The 18,259-nt window shown below is 41.5% G+C and overlaps 3 protein-coding genes across 5 annotated transcripts; 2 read left to right on the top strand and 1 right to left on the bottom strand.

Annotated features, from left to right (window-relative positions):
- The first annotated feature begins 769 nt into the window (after nt 1–769).
- LOC115793780 (zinc finger protein Xfin) lies at nt 770–8,048 on the top strand. The gene is made up of 3 exons (XM_030748884.1): nt 770–1,013; nt 2,229–2,354; nt 2,680–8,048. Exons 2-3 carry the CDS (start codon nt 2,238–2,240, stop codon nt 6,217–6,219), a joined length of 3,657 nt encoding a protein of 1,218 aa, XP_030604744.1. The 5' UTR covers nt 770–1,013; nt 2,229–2,237; the 3' UTR covers nt 6,220–8,048.
- A 2,072-nt stretch (nt 8,049–10,120) lies between these two features.
- Nucleotides 10,121–11,442, bottom strand: LOC115793865 (trypsin-3-like). Its single transcript, XM_030749022.1, has 5 exons — nt 11,304–11,442; nt 11,069–11,225; nt 10,670–10,923; nt 10,440–10,576; nt 10,121–10,346 (listed from the first exon to the last, which is right to left on the bottom strand). Exons 1-5 carry the CDS (start codon nt 11,341–11,343, stop codon nt 10,197–10,199), a joined length of 738 nt encoding a protein of 245 aa, XP_030604882.1. The 5' UTR covers nt 11,344–11,442; the 3' UTR covers nt 10,121–10,196.
- Nucleotides 11,443–14,387: 2,945 nt separating this feature from the next.
- LOC115793862 (myb-related transcription factor, partner of profilin) lies at nt 14,388–18,149 on the top strand. 3 transcript variants are annotated; one of them, XM_030749018.1, is made up of 4 exons: nt 14,388–14,496; nt 15,259–15,523; nt 15,858–16,283; nt 16,379–18,149. In XM_030749018.1, exons 2-4 carry the CDS (start codon nt 15,268–15,270, stop codon nt 17,242–17,244), a joined length of 1,548 nt encoding a protein of 515 aa, XP_030604878.1. In that variant the 5' UTR covers nt 14,388–14,496; nt 15,259–15,267; the 3' UTR covers nt 17,245–18,149. The 3 variants fall into 3 exon arrangements, with proteins under 3 accessions (XP_030604878.1, XP_030604875.1, XP_030604877.1); XM_030749015.1 differs by having other exon boundaries at nt 14,390–14,496; nt 15,209–15,523; nt 16,379–18,148; XM_030749017.1 differs by having other exon boundaries at nt 14,416–14,496; nt 15,206–15,523.
- Nucleotides 18,150–18,259: the final 110 nt, after the last annotated feature.

The following is an 18,259-nucleotide window of genomic DNA, read 5'->3' as shown; positions in this document are numbered from 1 at the left end:
TTGTGTTCTTATATTAACAAATGTATTAACATTAGATATACATACTGTCAGTGTATACTGCCTGAGTGCATTTTTTAATACCTGCATTGTATATGTAAATTAATGACAAAGTCCTAAAGATACCCTCTCAAATAAGGTATGTTAATAGTTGTGTGTACATATTTTAATGGCGTTATTTCGTTTCTTTTTTTTTTCCCAGTTTATTGCCTCAGTTCTGCTGGGTGTTTTTTTTTTTTTTTGATACACTAAACTTATAACAGCTTCATTGTCCTTAGTGGGTCATCCTCCAGCAGAGGGAGCCGTTTCAAAGCAAAAACAAAGCGCTATCGTACGTCCATTGATGATGAGGTAACATCCATACCTAAAAATCAAAGATGCTCCAAATACGCCTATGCGGCGTTCACTTGCTGTCTGTTTGTAAACAAAATGAAGCGCCGAATAAATCCCCCATGTTTAAGACAGCGCATACCAAACTGGGGCAGATGTGCAGGTGTACACTGGGAAGGCTGCTGTGTGCACATCTGGCACGGACTCACTGCGAAAACTTTAAACTGCAGAACGAGCGGGCTTCACTTACTTTACTGGTAAGTGTCTGCCAACTGAATGTCCGCCTTCCACGCTTCCTATCAATAATATATGTCTCACCAATGCATACATAAAGACTAAACAAATTGGCGTTTTGTGTGTCCTGATAACCACTTTGAAAGTTTACCCCACATAATTAAGAGTTCCGAAATTTCCCACAGTACTCAAACTATCCGCTCTGTACGCTCGGCTTAATACTTTCTCGGGCTGCTTTGTGCGCGTATACCGAGTGATTCACTTCTGCAAACTGCTCAAGAAGAAGAAAAAGCCGGGCCCACATTAAGAGCTCAGCGCACCCTCGTAAAAAGGGTCCAAAATGCCTCGCAGCCACAGCTCTTGTGTCAGATTTGAGTTAGCCACCGCTAGCTAGTTGAACGGCGGTCAGCGCATGGCTACGCAGAATCCAGTCCCGACTCTCTCCCACGCAGGCAAGCACTTTGTGTTTACTACCACCCATCACATTTGGCACAGATGTTCACAGATGAACTACACTCGCGTTACTATCTGTGAAGAAAGTTGCATGAGCTGGCATGGCGATTAACGCTCAGGTCCGTGTGGCCTGTGATGTAAAATTATCGGAGCTAGCGATGTGGCCTACCACACTATAGCGCCTAACTTGCATTGTTAGTTGCGGCATTGGTAGCGTTTAATGATAACCGGTAACTGGATTTTTAAAAGTGTAAATGCTGTAAATAATTGTAGAAGTGAGCCAGTGGGGACACGGCTGTGTCTGAGGGGGGTTAAATGTGAGTCATCAGCTCTGCTGCAGAAAGTCTCCCATCAGATGAAATGTTTCTATCTGTGAAGATAAAAAGCAGGATAACAATAGCAACCATAGTTATCTCGGCAAATTAGGTTGGATTTATTATAGTAAATCTAATGCATTTATTTAAAGGTTTACAAACTGCAGTGAGTCCACTTTTAGCCCTCCGTGGTGCGCATGTTCTTTGTCGTGTCATCTCTTGTGAGCAGAAGTGTGAACACCTTTAAATTGATACTGTAACATCAGATTGTTATGGTAACGCTTTAGCTGCTGGTGAGAGAGCTCATTTTATATTACCTTGCATCATCATTTATATCTCCATCTCCAGCTGCTGAAAAACTTTTATATAACTGTTGTAGAATCAGTCTCTCTGGACTGGGAAGAGCACCTTTAGAAAAGTATTTTGAAGTCACCAGGTTGTGAAAGTCAGGAATGTTCTTCCCAAACTCAGCAGTTCCCTGTCAGACTGGTTGCACTCTGCTTCTTTGCCTTCTTTTTTCATGGGTTTAGATCATTTTCAAAGGTTTCTCACCTTTTGGTGGGAAAACTTGAAGTTTTGCAACGCAGCATATGTTTTTGGAGTATTAATCTGGGTGTGCATGTTCCAGACTGGCCCAGTTACGCCTTACAGTAGACTTCTTTAGTCTAAATGTTCATTTTGACAGGCCTTTCAAAAGAGTCAATGGCTATATGATATCACAATTCAACCATCCACTTCAAAACTTATCACGACAAATGGGCATGGCATGCAGCTTATTAATAATTTTTATTTATTTACTTTTTTTTTTCAGGCTGGGAATAATTTATCCCCAGCCCGAAGCATTTTGCTTTACACGCCGCTGCTCGTTTTACAGCCTCCTTGTCGCTGTTTAATCCACAGACTTTTGACATGGGGAGTAAAATGTCCTTCAGCAGAGGAAACAGTGATCAAAATACAGTCTCTGAGTTAACTTCTGTGGCACCTCAACCTCGCAGTTCCATTCATGCCTCTTCGGACTGCAAGCAGGTAGCCAGTGAGAAAGACAAATGGGCAAGCTTGTCCTGTTTATTTCAGTATACAGCATCATTTAAATCTTCACTAATGAAGAGTGCAGTCTGATGTAATGCTGTTTATTTAAGTCATACAGCTGTGCATTTGTGAATATGTAGACTCAATTTTACAGTTTGATTCTATTTTGCTAGATTTGTTTGTATAGTTTTTGAAAGTTGCAAATTATTTCCCAGTTCATGTGTTTTTCCTTCCTTTTTTAATAAACATGCTTTTCCAAATGACGTACAATAAAGATAAAAACATTAATACATTAATGGTGATTCTTCTTTTACTTCCACAGACACCTGAAGATAGGACATGCAGTGAGGGAGACCTGGACTCTAGGCGGGGAGGCAAAATGAAAGGGACGGCACTGAAACAGCCTGGGTGCAGGAAGCCTGGTGTTCGTGTCAACTCTGAAAAAGCCGGTGAGGCAAACTGTCAGCATAGCGAGCTCATGGTCTCGCAGGTAGGGGTGGAAGCAAAATCTCAAACGACACCTGCCGGCGTGTGCAGCTCTACAACAGACAGCCAAGGGAAGCCTGTGGAGATCCACAAAAAACGTGGGAGACCTCGTAAAATAAAACCGGCGTTGACTAAAGACAAAAGAGATCCAGATGCTGCTGATGCTGTTCAGCATAAGGTGGTTAGCACCACCATATCTTTGCCAACATGTGGAGAAAACCACAAAACTGATGATTTGCCTAACGCTGTGGATGGTAAATTAATAAATAATGTGTCTCATAATGAGATGCGTGCTCCTCAGTCTGTGTTGGATAATAATGTAGAAGGTGTTGCCTCTTTGCTGCCAAAAAGAAGACGAGGCCGGCCAAGAAAAGCAGAAATTGCAGCTTTTCGAAACCAGGTTTCTAAGACTTCTGCTCCCAGCGCTCCTACTTCTCCTCCTCATGCTAATAACGTTAGTGGTCCTGCACGGAGACTGAGGAGTAGAGGAGAGCAGCCTCCTTTGACGCAGGATGATAAGTTGGAATCTCGTAGCAAGGAGGACAAGAAGGTGCTGAAGCAGAATGAAGCAGCCACTACAGAAAGTATTTGTGCATCCAAATCTAAAGGTGTGAAGAGACGAAGGACTAAGTTGCAGATTGATCAGCAAGTCCCAGCAAAAGTGTCCAAGCTGGATAAAACCCATGAGGCTCGGTCGGGGTCGAACAGCGAAACAGACTGTGGAGGAACAGCAGGGACAGATAAACAGATGGACCTGAGCACTGACAACCAAGGGTTTGATTCACACGGAAAGGATGATCAGCTCCCCCTGCATTCTGTGGAGGGCCAAGAACAGGAAAAGCAACAAGAGAAAACTGAATTACCACAAATACAGCTGAATTCCCAGGCTGAATCTGAAGTTATTCCTTCAGAGGGTTTGAAAGGTGCAAATTTGCCAAGCCCTACTCCGACTGATGATCCTCAAATAAAGCAGTCATTGGACGTGAATGGCAGCAAGGAGATTGTGGGGAGTCTGGAGTTATCAAAAACTCCAGAGTCTCCAACAAATCCAGAGCTGCAAAAGGAAAAGCCTTCTAGCCCAGATACCCCGACTTCCTCTGAACAAACACGGACACCTGCTGGGACCCCACCTGCTGTGAAAGCTGAGACTGTAGAGATAGAGCTGGAGCCTTTAAAGCCCACGTCCCAGTCAAATAGCAGTAATTCTTCCCGACACAGTGCCATCCCCTCAGTTAAATCCGAGGTTCCAAACACCACTTTTCGGCGCAAGAGGGGTGGCAAGAGGAGGAGGATGGTAAACAAGGTTTTGTTACAAAGAGGGGATTTTGTAGAGAACCGTGAGGCAGGTGGTAACACCCAATCAAAAACAGACTGCGGTGATGGCAAGAAGGAAGCTAACACCAGTGTTGACGAAAATATCGTCTATACTAAAAAAGGGGGTAAAACAGTGTTGAAATGTGGTTATTGTGGTCGTACGTTTAAGTTTCTGTCTCAGTTTGTCATCCATCAGCGCATTCATACAGGAGAGAGGCCTTTCAAATGTCCCGAATGTGGCAAAGGTTTTAGCAAAAACTCTAACTTAAATCTTCATCTCAAGACGCACAGAAAGAGCAACAAATATCAGAAATGTCCATATTGCAAGATTAAATTTTCTTGCTCTGAGTATGCCTTGCATATGGAGACGCACGCACATGAGCTGGAGCTTGAGAGTAAGAACAACAAGTATGAGGAACAGAGCAGAGGCCCAGCAGAGGAAAACAGCAAGGAACCTCAACGAGCAGCAGAAAAAAGAGAGAAGAAAGTCTGCCAATACTGCGGTAAAACATTCCCATTTCAATCTGCCCTCATAAGACATGTCCGAGTCCACACAGGAGAGAAGCCTTATAAGTGTGACATATGCAGCAAAGCTTTCGGCCAAGCCTATTTCCTCCGTGTTCACGAGCTCACGCACTGGTCTGTGAAGCGTTACAATTGCACCCGTTGTGAAAAATCATTTACTCATTATAGCAATGCAAAAAATCACACATGCAGGCCTTTGGGAAGCAGTGGCAATACGCAGTCAAACCGACGCCTAAAGCCTTCGCTAACATACACGTGTCACATCTGCAAGAATGTTTTCGATCATTTGCAGGAGTTCAACAGCCACATGAGAGAGCACACCGGTGCAAAGCTTTATCGCTGCTTGTACTGTGACAAGTTGTTCGGTGTGCTGTCTGAATTTAACGCCCATCGCAGTCAGTGCAGCATGGAAAGAAATGCCTCCAGCTCTGCAATAAAGGAGGAGGAGATGGTGTCATTAATTCAGTACACAGTGCCTGCTCTCAGGTGCTCATCAGCGCACAATTCAGCTCCTGTTGAGGCTGTAAACTGTGAAATGCAGAGAAAACAATCACAGGTTAGCCTCAAGAAACGCTCTAACAACTTAAAGAAACCGTTCCAGTCAACGGTCATACCGGCTCACCATCTCACACCCCTGGTGTCAAAGTTAAACAAATTAGATAACAGATCAGATCCCAGGAGATATCTGTGCCCAAACTGTGGGCGACTCTTCAGACACATGGGCAGGCTCAGAGCCCACATGCTCACACACGCCCCAGGTCAAAGTTACACCTGTTCCTGCTGTGGTAAAACACTAGGAAGTTGGAAAAAACTGTGGCACCATCAGAGAATTCATCGTCAGAGACGTGGCCGCTTCACTTGTCCTCAGTGCGGGCAAGGTTTTCGGTTTGTAGAGCCTTACAAAAAACACATGAGTGAGCACCCAGATTTCCAGTGGGTTCAGGTCAGGCCTAAGAAAGTGTTTCTGCCTTATCAATGTGAGCGCTGCAGATGCAGCTTTAAAACTCTAGACCTGCTCTTCAGTCACCAGCTCTGCCATTCCGTAACGCTAGACGTACGCAAGGACCCTGACTTTGATTCATTCGTAGATGATCGTAGTGCACAATCAAACAAGAAAATTCTTAGGCCTCCCACCAGTAACAACATAGAAACATTACACCAAACCTCTGAGGAACATGACTCTCCTTTAAGGCCCTTATCAAAATATCCAGACCCAGTACTTCAAGAGTCAAATGTAGCGCTCCCTGCGATTTCCTGTGTTCAAAGCCAGGTTCCTGATTCGATTAATTCTTCTGAGCATCCCAGCACGACAAAGATAGTCCAAGATAAAGAGGCCAGTCATGACAGTGTAGGTAAAAATGGACCTGCAAAAACCATTACAACTTTAAAAACTGAGAAGAGACATGTGACTCAGAATGCCAGCAAGTCAAACAAAAGGCCTTCAGATGGTGTAAGTTGTGCTGTGTGTGGAAATTCATACCCTGCCATTTCAGACCTTTATCAACATTATTTGCAGCATGCCAGAGGCCAGGTGTAACTGTTTAAAAATGAAATGCATTTCCCCTTTTTATACGCACATCACGTTTTTCCACAGGGTTTAACTCTGGGGTCCTTGTAAGTCTGTGTTAAGTTGCATTTCCACACAGACTTCCCAGGAATTTTCAAGGCACCATGATTTAAAGAGCTCTGAAGGTTAGACAAATTAGGTGTCCTCCTAGGTAGGTAATTGTTCAGTGGTTCATTTCTGTAAATGCCAATGCTGAAATGTGACGCAGAGGAGACGACACTGCAACAATAGTGAGCATGCTGTAACTCGTTGCCAATAAAGAGAAAGGCAGTCATCACAAAGCGGATCCAAAATGTCAGACTAAACAGATTTTATGAGCTATTTCTGCTGAGTGTTACGTGAGTGAGACTTGCAGTACTAGCAGACAGCACCGAAGCCCCATCCAGAGTAATACCCACAAGCATGGATGTTGTCAGGTAGAATATTTCCTCAAAACTTTATATATCACCTGGTCACTGTGGAGAAAACATCCTGATTTACTCCACAGGTCCCCAGTTCATTAGGAACGTTCCTGTGGTACAACTTCAGATAAAGTAAAAACTATATATATAGTTACACACTTGGAAAACACTCAGATGACTTGGAAGATTTGCTCTGATCATTTATTTAGCTATTTATGTGTGACATTTTTGAGAAAATTTTCAATGAGTTTCATTACATTTAGTTAACACCTTCAGCTCAAACCCACTAACATTCCTTTTAGTATTTAGTAATTACACTCATAAAATGAACAAAAGAAATGTAGATAAAGCGAGAAGATTGATAGAAGAGGACTGTATCAAAGCAAGTCAGCGTCACGGATGTGTCCCATGTATTTTCTACGCTGATTGCACTGGTGTTTAACCAGAAGCTGCCCTGGGATCGTGGAATATGCCTGTTTCACAGCAGACAGTAGGGAAACACAGGTGTCACTAAGCACATCATTAAGCCTCTGTGCCTGTTTAGCTGCTGTTTTGAATCAAATAGCTGCTGTGAAACAGGCCTATTGGATAATGTTTATGATTTTAAAAATGGTGTTTTTATATAAAGGACCAATCACGGACAGGAAGGAAGGATTTTATTTGACTTTAAGAAATTCACGGAAATCTTTTTGAGATATCATGTTCTTGCTGCCGTACGTCTTCCTAGTTCTTATAAGTTTTAAAAATACACTACACAGTGTTTGTGGGACAAAATCTACTACTACTAGTGTTGCAGAAGTTTGATTTGTCAAATGAGAAGTATGACGAGCTACATAAATGATAGTTTACTGTTGGTTCAGTATCAAACTGTATTTCATGCAGTTGTTTTCTTGGCTTAAAGGCTAGCTGTTACCTGATGACAAATTTGTTTTGGGCCACAACAACAACACGTGCCGGGATTTTGTATTTACATTTTAAGAGAATCAGCTTTATCCATATGTCATTTTGTGAACCTATGATTGAAATAATCATATAAAGTTTTTTTCAATAAAAACTGACAAATACCCATTTCACACCTGTTGAGCCAAGCATGTTTGGTTAAATGGAGATCGTTGTTCACAGCTTTTGGAAAAGATGCTTTTCATCCTTGTCGTACGTCACGCTTCAGTTCATTGGAATTGCTTAAAGCAGTGGTTCCTAAAGTGTGGGCCGCAGCCTTAAGGTACTGCAGGGGGGCCGCAGTAATAAGAGAAAATACTCACACGTATGTATAGTTACATATTTCTATAAATGTATTCATTTATAGAAATATGTGAATTAAAACTGGTAATAGGAGGTGGTTGGTTTGTGATATTACTCATCACTCTGAGCTAAATTTACTGCTCTTATATTGAAGTTTGTGTCCCAGTGGCAAGTGGGTCACATATTAGCATTAGCACTTTACATATGACTGGATAGTATTAGCAATTTATAGCCACCAGCCTGTGTTTTTTTTTTTTTTTAAATCAAATTTTCAAGGAAATACATCACTATCTCTTGGATTTTGATAAGAGTGAAGACAGACTTTCACAGGACAGTGTTTTCACAGGGGGGGGGGGGCTCTTGACCTTGGGAACCACTGATTTAAAGAAATAACACTTCAAAAGCAGTTCCTGGATGGATACCCAGCAGTGTTGTATATAATTTTGTTCTATTGTTTGTCTTAAACATTAAATGTCACTTTTTTATTCAGATGTATGTGTGTCTGTTATTTTTAGGTTCAGATTTGTGGACAGCTTTCTGTATTATCTACCTACTACGTCTGCTAAGCTAAACACCTTTTTGTTAATCATGACCATGGAGTGATTTAGCCCCTGCTTTAACTGAAGCTAGAAACAAAGTTTATTTTATTTTTCATGCACAGATAATAATTAGGAGAAATAACTGATTCAATTTATTCTTAATTTTAGCAAAGGGTATTCTCAGCTGTCTTGCTATGTTAACAGCTAACTTTCACTTGATATAGCTCTCTGGCTTTACCCTTACGGTTAGATTTCTTTCTGTAGCATAAACATGTGGTCCCTGCCTTTGTGTGTCAGTACAGTGTTGTATTCTTGTGAAAGATTTGCTAAATATTTTAATATATCGTAACTTCTAACAATCAAGATTGAGGAAGAATTAACAGCCTCTGGGTTCAGATAAGTAATGTAAACCCATAACTGGTATCACCACATCCTCCCCAAACCTTGGTTAATGCTTGGGGTAAAAACCAAAACCCTGCTATGAACTTTTTTCTGTTTATAGACTTTCACAACAAGGAAATGGAGGAAGAACAGTTGATAGAAATATTATGGAAAATATTGTATTTTCACATTGGATTGAGCTGCACTGCAGCCAAAAACAGTCCAGATAAGAGGGACACATGATGTCCCTCTTATCTGACCATCTGGTTGATGAAGGTCAGCACTTCTACTATGAGTTTATATTGCATATCACCAGTCGCATACACTTTATGAAAGATGTGAATTAATGGCTGTAATGCTGCATAATTGTGTTGCATCATATACTTTCTTAGTGTCTCTACACTAAGAGGAGAAGTGAAGGATAGGTACACTGTTTAACAAATTTGTCAAAAACTAAAAAGTATATTGTTGCTTTTTAGGCAAATAACAAAAGTGAATTCATATTTTTATATGAAAGTTGAACCAGCACACTGGACTGCTCTGAGAAGTCAGAAATTAATCAAGCATAACATTCAACCATTAAAACATTTTTTTTCTGTTTAGGAATGCAAGTAAATGACTGTAGTTTGGTATCTTAATCAAAATAATAATAATGTATTTTACTTCTTTTCACTTTTTTTAAACAGTAAATTTGAAAGGTTATAATTATATATGTGTGTGTGTTTGTCTGTCTGTGATTAAGATATAAAATATATATGTGATTAAAATATAATATGTAACTTCTATGTTACAGTAATGTACAAAATTATAATAACAAAAAATGCAGCAGTTTTTATACAGTGCTACCTGTGGCTATCTTAAGATATTTATATTTTTTGCTTGTCTTCCACTGAGACTTTTTTTTTCATTTTTATAACTGCTTTTTTGTGCTTAAAGAAAAAAAATTCTAGATTCATAAAACAAAGACTTACAGAACAAGAGTGTCAAATTGTAAAGCTGTTCTGTCTTATTGTAATGCAATTTATAAGGTTAACATTTTTGTTATTTATAATGTTATTGACTTATGCAGCTTGCTATCAGATTGTACTTTCTAAATTCAATTTTGAATCAGGTCTTAAATGTAAATTGGTTAAATAGATTTTAGTCAAATCTTAACACTTAATACTTTTATATCATTTTCATTTATGAACATTATTTAAAGAATTTCTAAAGAAACATTATGATTTCTCTGCTTTCTTTTCCTGGTGATTCTCTTCACTGGCACACCTATGTTTCATCCAACAGCACAAAACAAGGAACAACAGAAAGTGATGTTGGCTATTTATTTATTTGCAACTGGATACATAGTTAACAAGAAACCTCAGTTTAAAAACTTTAGTTCCATTTAGTTGGAGGACATGGTGTTGCGAATCCAGATGTTGTAGTTGCAGACCTTGGTGTAGACTCCAGGCCTGTTCTTCTGTGCGCAGCCATAACCCCAGGACACAATACCCTGCAGCTGGCCGTTGCACACCACAGGGCCACCAGAGTCACCCTGACGCAGAGAAAAGACAAGTCAAGGTGTGAGCAGAGGTGTTCTGAAATTTGCTTTGTCCAAGAAGCAGTCATGGTGACTGATGGCTCTTACCTGGCAGGAGTCCTTGCCTCCCTCAAGATATCCAGCACAGAACATGTTGGCGGTGATCTCTCCAGGGTAGCTGTTTCTGCAGCTTGTGTCACTCAGGATGGGGGCATCCAGGCACATCAGACGGTCGGGGTAGTAGCCTAGAAGGGAGGAGGGGAGGGGAGTTAAAGCTTATATATCAACATTTACCTCTTTTTTTTGTTCTAAGCATGTGACTGCAGGCTTTGACTGACTTCCAGTGCTGCTGGTGTTGCCCCATCCGGAGATCAGACAGCGGGTGCCAGCACTGGCACAGCTGGAGGGCAGGGACACAGTTTTGACGTAGCTGTTCAGGGTGGCGGGCTTGCTCAACTTGATCAGCATGATGTCATTATCCAGGTTGTAGCTGTTGTAGCTTTGGTGACGGATGACCTTGGAAGAGCTGATGAACTGCTCGGTTCCCTCGGAGACAGCAATGTTGTGCTCACCAAGACGCACCTGGATGCTTCTGCAAAGAGAACCAGAAGAGGGACGTATTCAAGTAAAGCGACTATTTGCTGGACACACTGCAGTTTGTATCCCCTTTAATAGAGGCTGACAGGCCCGCACACATTCATTCATTAGATTAATTTGATTCTGCTCTCTGTACTTACGACTTGTAGCAGTGAGCAGCAGACACGACCCAGGTGCTGGAGATCAGGGAGCCTCCACAGAAGTGGTACCCAACATTCAGAGAAACCTGGTAGGCCACAGAGTTCTTAGTGCACTCGTAGCCTCCGACAATCTTGTCATCCTCAATGGGAGCAGCATCTGCAATACAAAAAGAGTATCTTTCAGTCTTAAGCTCTCTATTAAAATCAAATACAGAAATTCTGTGCAAAAACTTACATGCTGCAGCAAACAGCGCAAGGAGAATGAAGTACTTCATGTTTGTGTCTGTACCTGCTGAAACTACACACAGTAGAGGCGTATGTGGCAGCTTTATATACAGATGAACACCCTAACTCCACAGCTCTTTATCTAATTCATTCTCCCACGGATTTTTCCACGTACCTTGCACATTTATTAAATATTATCCCACCTGGGAAACAGCAGGATGTTCAAAGATTGCAAGCACCTGGAATTCCATGAATCCTTGCTTTAAGCTGACGTACACCTACACACATGCACACGAGCCTCAATAAGCTTTTCACTTACTAAACCTTTATGTCCAATATTTAATTTTTAAAAAAAAGACCCCAGATGGTTTATAATGAGTTCTAATGGAATAGTTTCAGTAACTTTAGACATAAACAGCTGATGAATTTATTGCAAGGATTTACTCTTTTATCTTGTATGAGTAATTTTAAAATCCCTTCCCTGAAGGTTTTTGTGAACACTCTATGTGCTAATTATATGAGAAATATTTACCATAACTTATTTCATTTGGCTTAATTTCTGTAAGTTTATAGTTATTTATCCTGGTTTTTAAACCTTTTTAAGCCAAGGCACATCAAAGAAGCCAAAATTTCAAAGCACTCCTGTATGCGTCGTTTGACAGTTTTTGGTGTGACAGTTTTTTTTTTTGGTTTTTTTTTGGGGGGGGTTGTAAGTTTCACTAACACATAACCTCTTCCCGTCATTGGACACTTTCATACAGTCCAACAAACATTCTTGAATTCTTTGATTTAGAGCCAGTGGTTTTACAGCAGGCAAAGTTTCTCTTAGAAGAGATATTTGGTTTTCAGGTGCCGCTTTAGTTTGTTTGGCATGTTTGCATTTGTGAACTCCTCCCAAAAAAAAAATTACATGTTCAGGGTGAAGGCGTTTGACAACCACAGTCCAGTGAAGTCAGGTGGTTTTCGTCATAATTTCTCCCAACAATTTTTTTAATTCTCTTTATGCATTTTTTTTGTTGTTGTTGTTTGTTTGTTCTTTTACAAGAAATCTCCTTTACTTCCTCACCAACATTATCCTCACTACCAATCAGCCCATTTGATGTGTTTTGTATAGTAACTTGAAATATCATTCATTACTATTTGTGTGGTTTGAATAATAATGTTTGGCTGATAAAAAAAAAAAAAATCCTAAAGCACAGCTGAACTCCCCTTTGTGCAAAATGATGCAACATTTGGGAACCACTGTCATAGGAAAGAACTACTGCATTTAAAGTCAGTCTATTAAGACTTTATTCTCTTCATGTTAAGTTTCCTTTAACAATTTTTTTTTTAAACTACTCAAAGTATTAATGAAGGCTGTAAATTAAACATACCTTCACTGCCCACTTTGTTATACACATATGTTGAGTTGGACCAGTCTTTTGTCTTCAGGACTGCCTTAATTCTCTAGGGCATGGAAGTGCTGGAAACACTTGGTTCATATTGACATGATAACATCACACAGTTGCTGCAGATTTGTTGGCTGCACATCCATGATGTGACTCTCCTGTTTAACCACATCCCAAAGGTTCTGTGTTGTATTGAGATCTGGTAACTGTGGAGGCCATTTGAGTACAGTGAACTGTCATGTTCAGGAAACCATTTTGGGCTTTTGAGCTTTCAACATGTGCATACCTTGGTTGTAACAAGTGGTCATTTGAGTTACTGTTGTCTGGCCATCCTCCTCTGACCTCTGACCTCAAAAGGCATTTTCCCCAAGAGAACTTCAACAGGTCATCTTGACCATTTCTACAAAACTAAATGCACTGAGTTGCTGACATAGGATTGGCTGACTTGACTACACTACTTTGCCTAAAGTATTGACTCAGCTATCCAAATTATTGAATTCAGGTGTTCCAATCACTTCCATGGCCACAGATGTATAAGACCAAGCACCTGGGCATGCAGACTGCTTTTACAAACATTTGTGAAAGAATGGGTCCCCCTCAGGAGCTCAGTGACTTCCAGTGTGGTACTGTGATAGGATGCCACCTGTGCAACAAGTCCAGTCATGAAATTTCCTCTCTACTAAATATTCCACAATCAGCTGTTAGTAGTATTATAACAAAGTGGAAGCGCTTGGGAATGAGAACAACTCAGCCATGAAGTGGTAGACCACGTAAAATCACAGAGGGGGGTTGGCGGATGCTGAGGCGCATAATGCACAGAGGTCGCCAACTTTCTGCAGAGTCAGTCACTACAGACCTCCAAACTATATGTGGCCTTCAGATTAGCTCAAGAACAGTGTGTAGAGAACTTCGTGGAATGAATTTAAATGGCTGACCAGCTGCATCCAAGCCTTACATCACTGAGTGCAGTGGAGAGTGTTTGCTGGAGTGACATTTCATGCTTCTGATCTACAAATCTGGGTTTGGCAGTTGCCAGGAGAACGGTAGTTGTCTGACTGCATTGTGTCAAGTTTAAAGTTTGATGGAGGGAGAATTATGGTGTGGGGTAGTTTTTCAGGAGTTTGGCTTAGTTCCAGTGAGCTAAGTTTGCGGATGGCCCCTTTCTGTTCAAGCATGACTATGCACCAGTGCACAAAGCATAAAGACATGAGTACGTTTGGTGTGGAACCTGATAGAACACCTTTGGAATGAATTAGAGCAGAGACTGTGAGCCAGGCCTTCTCATCCAACATCAGTGTCTGACCTCATAAATGCGCTTCTGGAAGAATGGTCAAAAATTCCCATAAACACACTTCTAAACCTTGTGAAAAGCCTTACGAGAAGACCTAAAGCTATTATAACTGCAAAGGGTGGGCTGACATCATATTAAACGCTAACAGAAAGGACAATGACACTAACAGAGGTTAACTTATAACTGTTCACACTCCTTAAATTTGGTTTTCTTTGAGAATTATCATAAACGCCAATAAACTGAAAACAAAAGAAAAGACTTGTAAAAAAAAAAAAAAAGAAAAAAAAAAAAAAAAAGGCTGCAAAACATCTAAATGACGTGTGACAGCACAGCGTTCAGCACTTGTTGCCCATTGTCATTAAACAGATGAATTGATAGATCGTCACCTGATTGGTCCTGAGCGTGCACCTTCGATGACGTCAACAGCAAGCGACTGTCTTCGGTCTGTTTGTCGGCTGCTGAGCTAACAGCTGCACCGATTGTGTTTTGGTTTGCGTTTGCTTCCCATGTGCCGTTATCATGAGGTAAGAAACACAACAGCGTCGGCTTTCAAATCACGTCGGCTCGTTTGTTGTCGGCGGCTCACACAGAGCTGCCGCATCACCTGAAAGCTGTGGTAGACCGCTAGCTTAACAACTAGCTCTATCCCAATACCAGCACCTAATGTATGCGGAATGCGCAACCATTGCGGATGTGGTGCAGAAAAAATGCGCATCGATGCGACATAGCACAGCAGTAGAGATTACAGGGGAACGCAAACGTAGCTGTTCTTGTTTTGGATATAGTTGTGAGCAGCGTTTTGATGTTTTCAGGTCTGGGGGCGATCCTCTGTCCTGATGTTTCATATCAGTGTCAAACAGTTGGACGCTCAGATACAGCCCGCAACCTCCTTCTGGTGTTTTACACAGTGCACTTAGCTCTCCATTAACATATATCAGCAATCATGGAAATGATAGATTTTAGAGAGTGGAGCTAGCAGTCAGTCAGACACTATCATTTTATCTCTCTCTCTCTCTCTCTCCATCAATGCTTTGACCAGTTTTCCATAATTGTGCTATAAAACAGTTTTAAGACTACTTTAATTTTGTATTTTCTAAGAAAATCCCCCCACCTTTGTGTGCCACCTTTGTGTGGCAGCTGCACCCAAAGAGGGTTCATAAATATGTGTACACAGAAGAGTTGTGTTTTGATCAGCAGTCAGTTCAACTCTGCTTTGAACTTTTGTTAATGGAGCAGAAGCTGTCAGTATCAGAATTGGCCTGCCAGTCAGTTCTGCTGTAAATCAGGTCTGATCCATGACTGAGTACTACGAGGAGGGGGGGCTGCTGTACGAGCAATCACCTCCCATGCACATCAAAGTGGAGTCTCCGGAGGGACCCTTTGGGGGGGGAGCCTCAGAGAATGGCTTCCCCCGGGAGGATGAGGACTCAGAGGGCAGCTGCGACCAGAGCAGCGGATTACCTGGAGGACTCCCTTTCAACGTGGTAGTGGTGCATCCGAACATCATGGCACCTGGCATGTCCTCTGATGACCTTTTGTCTATTGAACAAAGTAAGCATGTTTTTAAATGTTGCTCCTGGCATTCCTCCTAGTGTTGCTTCTAATGGAAATCCTCATAAAATAATTTTCAGTTTAGTGAACAAAAGTAATAAAATTGTGCAAAATACCATTTCTTATTGTAAAGAAAATGTGTAGCTACAGTATAATGATTCAAGAAGAATTGAGGTCACATGGCTCTCAGGCTTGCCAAGAGTTGCTGTACTTGCATATGTTGTGGTTTAGCACTGCTAAAATAAGACTGTTAAAGCAGTGTTTTTCACACTACATATTTATCCTCACTTCATGTTTTTTCTTTCCCCTTCTCGCTTCAACTTTCTCTTGACAGACCGAGCTATGTCAGCTGCACTGGCTGCTGGCGGCGCAGGAAAGAGAAAGAGTCGCTTCAGTGGAGCAGAGCTTGAAGTGCTGGTGTCTGAAGTTACTCGGTGTGAAGGAGAACTCTTTGGTCCGGCAGGAAGGCTCCGGAGGCGTGAGAGAGAGCGCATCTGGGCGGGGATCCTGGAGCGAGTTAATGCTGTTTCCAGAGTACCACGAACCCTTCGAGAGGTGAAGAAGCGCTGGGATGACTTAAAGAGGCGCAATGGAGGCAGGCTGGCGGATGCCCGCCACCGCAGCTGTTACCTTCCATCCAGCAGAGGGACTTCATTGCTTGGGCGTCCGTCTCAGCCAAGCCCCAGGCTTCAACAAGCCAGGCAGAAGCAAAGCACCAGACCAAAGCCCAGTTTTCCATGCTTTCCTGACTCTGATACAGGTAAATTAAGTTGTCAGAGAACTGCTTTTCTTTTTAGATTCTATAGATTCAACTAATATCCACAATGGTTTTGTCCACTTTTTTTTTTTTTGCAGGTGTAGGAGTTGAAGGATCAGAGAGAGATTGTTTGGAGAAAGATGAGGACAATCCTGAGCGTGACAGAGACATGGGAGAACCTGAGTGTGAACCAGTAGAGAACAGTATGGAGGACAAACTGGGATTAGGCCTTGGTCTGGGAATAGGACCACCCCCTCCATCAGAACGATGGCTGCCACCTTCTCCCCTCTACAGTGCTCCTTTCCTCAATGGTAGCCCTCAGCCCAGCAGTCCTCAGCCATCCCTTGGAGCACAGCAGGGTCCTCTTGAAGCACCTCCTCGCAGCTCCTGGCTTGAAGATGAGCTACGAGGATTGGGGGAAGCTGCAATTCAGCTTGGAAATCGGGTAGAAAAGAGTCTGCGGGAATTTGGTGAAGGTTTCAGACAGGACATGAGAACACTTGTTGCTTCACAAGAGGCATTAGCAGTCAGTCTGCAACAAAACAATGTCCTCTTGCAGCGGCTCTTAGGAGTGCTTGAAGCCCAGCAGCAACCACAGTCACAACAACATCGTGTACAACAAGCACACCAATCACAAACACCTCAACAGCACTTACAGCCACAGCCAGTTCAGCAGCAGCTGCAGCACATAGAACCACAACAACAGCAGCAGCAACAGCGAATTGAAACACCACAGCAGTCACAGCTACAACAGTCACAACAGCATCAAACACAAATACAGCAGCAACCACAGGTCAGCCAGAACTCAAAGAACCAGTCATCTGTAACTGTGGTACCTGCACCATCATCCCCAGACATACATGAGTGCACTTTTTCCTCCAATCCACTTACAGACACAAATGGAAGTATGCAGCGACCACGGCGAGGAAGAGCTGTTGACCACAGGCGCAGGAGAAGGCGCTGAGGAGAATGTATTCAAAGACTATCAACTGCATATCATTCATATTTGATGTTTCAAAATGTGACAAAAAATGTTGCGCTTTTTCTACTGACAGTATTTCAGTAAAAATAGTCATTTGGAGTGCTATGCCCTACTCTGGATCCATCTTGCACTTAGGTTTGTAGTCAGATGGAAATGAAGCAGATCAGAAAATTAGACATTTGAGATCAAAGGGTGGCCTTAACAGATTGGTTTTTCAGAGATGTGTACATAACTCTTATTCTAAAAGACTCTAAAAACAGTGACTCTGTTGAGTGAAAACTTCACTCATGGACTTTCAAGATGCAGAAAGTGACATACTGTAGGCGGTGATGTTTAATATGCATGTCTCTGTACATGTTTTGCAGCAGAGCTGTAAAGCTCAATGATGCTTTTACTAGTTCAGTACTGACTCAGATCTCCTGATACACTAACCATGTTGTCATAAAGTACCTGTAACCTGCTGTTATTACCATATATTGTAGTTATACAGCCATTGTAATTACCTACTAATGTATGCTTGTGCTTTTTAACAGTTTCATGATACATACTTTTCCAACTTTGGTTGGACAATAAAGCTAGACTGTGTTCTGTTCAGTGCATTTTGAGACAAAAATGTTGTATTCCGAAGAACTGAGAGTTTTTGGAGATATTAAAAATAAAGAAGAAACCCAGACAAAAACATCAAAAAATGTTTCAGGTTTAAATTCACGTTTATGCTTGAATTTAAAAGCATACATAAGTATGTAGGGGCTATTTATGATAATCTTGCATGCAGTAACATGGATGTATTTGTAAATAGTTGCAAATAAACAGAGTATTGCCATCACTTAAGTAGTTTTGCACAAGCTATATTTTGTAGATAGCTACTGTTCTGATGAAATGTAACTAAACATAATAAAAGACAGACATGGACTGCAAATAAACCCTGACAATCACTTGTGGATTTCTCACAGCATATAAAAAAATAATATAACATTAGGGTTACTGTTGAAAAGTT

This window comes from Archocentrus centrarchus, chromosome 16 (assembly GCF_007364275.1).
Source record: "Archocentrus centrarchus isolate MPI-CPG fArcCen1 chromosome 16, fArcCen1, whole genome shotgun sequence".
NCBI classification, from domain to species: Eukaryota; Metazoa; Chordata; class Actinopteri; order Cichliformes; family Cichlidae; genus Archocentrus; species Archocentrus centrarchus.
The sequence above is the reverse complement of the archived record's forward strand: the minus strand, read 5'-3'. Positions and strand labels throughout refer to the sequence as shown.

Coding starts and splice junctions, on each gene's coding strand:
- LOC115793780 (XM_030748884.1), top strand. CDS start 2,238: ATGGGGAGTAAAATGTCCTTCAGCAGAGGAAACAGTGATCAAAATACA. Junction 2,355..2,679: donor CCTCTTCGGACTGCAAGCAG/GTAGCCAGTGAG, acceptor TTACTTCCACAG/ACACCTGAAGATAGGACATG.
- LOC115793865 (XM_030749022.1), bottom strand. CDS start 11,343: ATGAAGTACTTCATTCTCCTTGCGCTGTTTGCTGCAGCAT. Junction 10,924..11,068: donor GCTGCTCACTGCTACAAGTC/GTAAGTACAGAG, acceptor TTCTCTTTGCAG/AAGCATCCAGGTGCGTCTTG. Junction 10,347..10,439: donor GAGGCAAGGACTCCTGCCAG/GTAAGAGCCATC, acceptor TCTCTGCGTCAG/GGTGACTCTGGTGGCCCTGT.
- LOC115793862 (XM_030749018.1), top strand. CDS start 15,268: ATGACTGAGTACTACGAGGAGGGGGGGCTGCTGTACGAGCAATCACCT. Junction 15,524..15,857: donor CCTTTTGTCTATTGAACAAA/GTAAGCATGTTT, acceptor TTCTCTTGACAG/ACCGAGCTATGTCAGCTGCA. Junction 16,284..16,378: donor CTTTCCTGACTCTGATACAG/GTAAATTAAGTT, acceptor TTTTTTTTGCAG/GTGTAGGAGTTGAAGGATCA.